This window comes from Lupinus angustifolius, unplaced genomic scaffold, assembly GCF_001865875.1.
Source record: "Lupinus angustifolius cultivar Tanjil unplaced genomic scaffold, LupAngTanjil_v1.0 Scaffold_120_38, whole genome shotgun sequence".
In the NCBI taxonomy this organism is placed as follows: Eukaryota; Viridiplantae; Streptophyta; class Magnoliopsida; order Fabales; family Fabaceae; genus Lupinus; species Lupinus angustifolius.
This window is the reverse complement of record NW_017725049.1, coordinates 1-5051: the sequence shown is the minus strand read 5'-3', so window position 1 is coordinate 5051 and position 5051 is coordinate 1. Positions and strand designations below refer to the sequence as shown.

The 5051-nt window shown below is 32.1% G+C and overlaps 1 protein-coding gene across 1 annotated transcript; it reads left to right on the top strand.

Annotated features, from left to right (window-relative positions):
• Nucleotides 1-1631: 1631 nt before the first annotated feature.
• LOC109339928 (protein trichome birefringence-like 38) lies at nucleotides 1632-3967 on the top strand. Its single transcript, XM_019577472.1, has 6 exons — nucleotides 1632-1636; nucleotides 2129-2132; nucleotides 2390-2561; nucleotides 2709-2884; nucleotides 2983-3141; nucleotides 3569-3967. The coding sequence occupies exons 3-6, from the start codon at nucleotides 2436-2438 to the stop codon at nucleotides 3846-3848; spliced, it is 741 nt and encodes a 246-aa protein (XP_019433017.1). The 5' UTR covers nucleotides 1632-1636; nucleotides 2129-2132; nucleotides 2390-2435; the 3' UTR covers nucleotides 3849-3967.
• Nucleotides 3968-5051: the final 1084 nt, after the last annotated feature.

Genomic DNA, 5051 nt, shown 5'->3' with positions numbered 1-5051 from the left:
CTTGACAATAAATGAAGAATCAGACAATAACAGAATCACACTCAAGGCTACAAAACTTCAAGAAGATGAAGAAAGTGGATTCCAGTTCAGATTCTGATTCCGATGAAGATTTGACTCTCCTATTTGAAAAATTCAAGAAGTATCTCAAGAAGAAAGGAGGGATCAAGAATCTCAAGAAAGAAGCCAAGAACTCGACCAAGAAAAGCAAGATTCCCAAAGAAGGCTTCACTTGCTATTGGTGTGGAAAATCGGGTCACATGAAGAATCAATGCCCAAGCCACCTCAAGAATGTCGAGAACAAGAAGAGCAAATCTTGAATGTCCAAGTCAAAAGGAGCATACATTGTTCTGGACGATTCCGAGAAAGATTCGACTTCAAGCTCATCCGATGAGGAGAAAAATTTAAAGGTATGCCTTATAGCACAAGTGCATGAGGAGTGCACATCTAATGATGAAGATGATTCTATTGAGGTAAATTCCTATACTTCATCATGCTCTAGTGACTCTCCTCCTTATGATGAATTATATGCAGCTTATGTCGAAATGCATGAGGAGTTAAAGAAAATTATTAAAATAAATATAGATAGAAAAAATGTTATTTCCTTGCATGAAAAGAAAATAATTGAAATGCAAAAGGAATTAGATGAACTTAAACTTGAAAATGAAACTCTTGATCTTATCTATGAATGTGTCTCATGTGATTGCTCTACTTTTAAATTATGCAACCCTCTATATGTGATAATTGTGAGAATTTAAATGTTGAACATTCTGTTTTAAAATAAAAACTCTCAAAGCTCACATATAGTCAAGATTGCAGTAACACATTGCTTGCTAGTACAAGAAACGTTGGTAACCGATCTGGAATTGGATATAAACCTGAACCTAAGAAAAGACCATATAGAAATCCAGTAGCTCATATACATAGAAGTCAAATAATAACATGTCTACTTGTTTCTATTGTGGTACACATGGTCACACATGCACTACATGCTTTATTAGAAAATTTGGTGCGCGAAGTGGCAAATATGTTTGGGTAAAGAAAGGGCAAGATCCCTTAGTTACTAACAAGAAGGGACCCAAAATAACTTGGGTACCCGAAAGAGACAAGTGATTTGTGTTTGTAGGTGTGCCAAAGGACATTTGAGCATCAAGGAAAAATTCAACACAAGGTTGGTGAGTAGATCAAGGCTATTAAGAAGAAAAGTTATTGAGAAAGGTTGTTAAATGAGCTTCCGTATTATGCTACCTACCAAGAGTACTTCTCTAAGTAATAAAGGGGGTGAAGATAAAGGGAAAAACGATAAAATGGGGAGCAGCGCACTTTGAATATCAAATATACAACTTTGATCATACCATCAAACTTTTCATCAGACAAGTTGCAATCTTGACCTATCACCAAAGGGTGAGTAAGGTAATTAACAAAGTTACAAAATTATTTCTTATTAATCTCAAAACTGCTCTTAAAACTATCAACTTTTTGTCGTTAATCGATTAACCCTCAGTTTAATCGATTAAATGAGTTCCAGTAGTTAAAGCTTTCTAAAATAAATCATTTTAATCGATTAAATTTTGTGATAATTGATTACCTGGGCTCAAATTGTTCTTTGAAAGTTAATTCTTTTTGTTTTGTGGCTTACGTCTATATTTTTGAGTCATGTACATCTCATGATTATGGTTGTATTTTTGTATTTTGTAACTATGTTGAACCTTGCTAATTATGTTAAATAGAATTGGTTTTGCATGAATCTTGAACATGTCTTAACTGTATATTATAATTGAATGATTGAAATATGCTTTAAAATGAAAATTGCCTTACAAGTGCTAATAAGTGGTGATAATGGCATCATCTAACAAGTGGTATCATCTAACAAATGGTATCATCTAACAAGTGGAACTAACAAGTGACATACATATATGTTTAATCATTCCATGTCTAAACTGTTTACATAATGGATATGTCATGCAAAATCTGTCTATAGAGTCAAAAATCAATCCATTTGTTTAAGCTTCTCAAACTGGTTATTGCCTATGCTAATAATTACAGTTTTTTTTAATAAATTGCTATATCTCTTCTGACTTTTGACTAGAATTGAATATTCATATCTTTTTGATAATGTCAAAAGGGGGAGAAAGGTTACTTGTTGTGTTTGATGTTATTTGCAGGGGGAGAAAGGTTGTCATAATAGCTTCCGCGTATTATTAATCATTGCTTACCTAAGGGGGAGCAAAGTGCTTTCAACTTTGAAGTCACAACCATTATGCAAATGTACAACATCATCAAGCTAATTCATCAAATGTAACGTAAGATTTGATATGGTGTTTGTCATCATCAAAAAGGGATATATCATCATATACTAATCATTTTATATTTATCAAAATACTCTTTACAGATTTGACGGAAAAAGTTTCTTGACGAAATTTAAGGAGAAAAAGATCATGTTGATAGGAGATTCTATTAGTCTCAACCAGTGGCAATCACTTATATGCATGCTTCATTCTTCTGTACCTCAACTTAACATAATAGAGCAGGGCATGGCACGCATCACTAACTACACATTCCAGGTCACTGAGCTAACTTGTCACAAACCACAAAAAATATGAAAATAAATGAGTTCTCCTCAAAACAAAACAAAGGTCACCATCTTCTCTAGAAGTTGTCAAAAAATGATATTTTGAATAAAATATTAAGAAAATATAATAATTTTGCAGGGCTATGATGTTTCAGTGATTGTCTTCCATTCTACACATTTGGTTGATATTGTTAACGGACCAAATGGTCGAATCCTGAAGCTTGATTCCATTCAGAATGGAGAAATCTGGAAAGAAATGGACGTTTTAGTTTTCAACACTTGGCTTTGGTGGTACCGCGATGGACCCAAGCAATCGTAAGAATCTTGTAAACTTGTTTAAGTAGGGCACCATAAAGATTATTATCACATTTTATAGCAACCAATGTGTTATGTGGTCAATTTTTTTGTTGCAGATGGGACTATATTCAAATAGGCAACAAGATAATCAAAGACATGGATCGTATGGAGGCTTTTAAAATAGGTTTGACAACTTGGGCTAAATGGGTAGATACAAAAGTTGATACAAAAAAGACCAAGGTGTTCTTTCAAGGAATTTCTCCACAACATTACCAGTAAGTTTAAATACATGTTTTCCTAATACAATATTTTCACACTATTATTACATCGTCATCCTCGTACATGTAAGGCCCATATTAATTTGGTGATTTGAAAAGATACTTGTTTAAATATTAAAATCTAAACCATTAAAAAAATTTAAACGCCACATGTTATTATCTCATTCAATATTGGACATTCCAGTACCGAAGAGGATGCAAATTCTGTAAATTCACACCAATATATGGACCACTGTTTAAATCATTAAGTAGGCATGTTGCATGTATCTATTATTTATTAATCATTATAAATCAATAGTTTATACATCAACAACAAGTTATAAATTTATGTTTAAATAAGGATGAGATGACATTTTTGGCTTTTAATTTTTCATTTATTATACATCATTTTATGACTTGTCCATATGTAAATCATATAAATTAGTGGGTCAGACTGGAATGAGCCAGGAGTGACAAATTGTGCAAAGGAGACAATACCATCAACATACTCAGCTGGATGGCCACGACCATCATATGTTTTACAAGACGTGATGAAAACACTAACCAAGCCTGTTAAATTGCTTGACATTACAACTCTCTCACAAATGAGAAAAGATGCACATCCTAGCTCATACAATGCTTTCAAGGGCATGGATTGTATCCATTGGTGTGTTGCTGGATTGATAGATACTTGGAATCAGTTGTTGTACACAGAATTGATGTGAAGGCAAACTATTTGAGATATACGAAAGACACATAATAGTAACTTATGTTTGCCATATTCATTTATAGAGAATAAAGAGTTAATGAGAATGGACTTTTATGTTTCATATTTCACCCAAAAAATAAGAATGTTAAAACATATTAATATAGTAGTTCTATATTATATTATTATTCTTGACTAAAATGGATAATCATGGATGTTATCTCTATTGGTGGCAGATACATTCAACTATATTTAAATAAATATAACATAATTACATAAGTTATCCACAACAAAAAAATATTTCTCTTTTTATATGTTTATAATGTTGGGATTGAAGACATCAAACGATGATAGATTTTATCCATAAGATAAAGTATTCTTACTTGAATTAAGTGAAAGAATCATTTAATTTATTCCAATATATATATTCTGTGCACCTATATGAGTTATATATTCTTACTCTAACTCATACAATATCTCTCTCATGTGTGAGTTACTCTATTTCGAGTAGGCTAATCATTGGCTCTTATACAATTTTTCAAAGTAGGGAGTCCAGACAATGGGAAATCTTTACTAATTAGTTAAAGTATTCTTCCATGAGCTAGACGAAAATCAATATATTGGTGAGTTTCACACCATATCTAAACCCAAAACCTTAAAACATTAGGTATATATGGTATCACTTATATGCTATTTGACCCATCCACTAATATATAATGTCGAACTGCTTCACAAAACTAACTCACTTGAAATACCCACTACAGACATTTTCAAGACTAGAAATTAATTCTTTTCAGACAATTGGACCAACTGACATTTTTATTTTTAGAAGAAAAGTTTATATTTATGCAATAATAATGTAAACATTTTTATACCACCAATATATTATCCATTATTATGCCAAAATTCGCATTTAACAACGACCATTCAACATCACTTGTTAGTAGAATGCTGTTAAATATAAGGCGAAAGAGAATCAACAACGCTCTTTGAAGCAAACACTGTTAAATATAATTGGAGGATAAACATTCAATAGTGCTTACTAGAATGAGTGTTGTTGAATATTTTCCACAAAGATTCAACAACACTCCTTGAAACAAGCGTCGTTGATTTGTATAGATTCAATAATGTTCTTTGTAGTGAGCGCTAGTGAAACTCGTGTCTTTTCTAGATTTTGCATACTTTTTTAGGCAAAAAGTGTAAGTATCAGAGTGCAACTAAG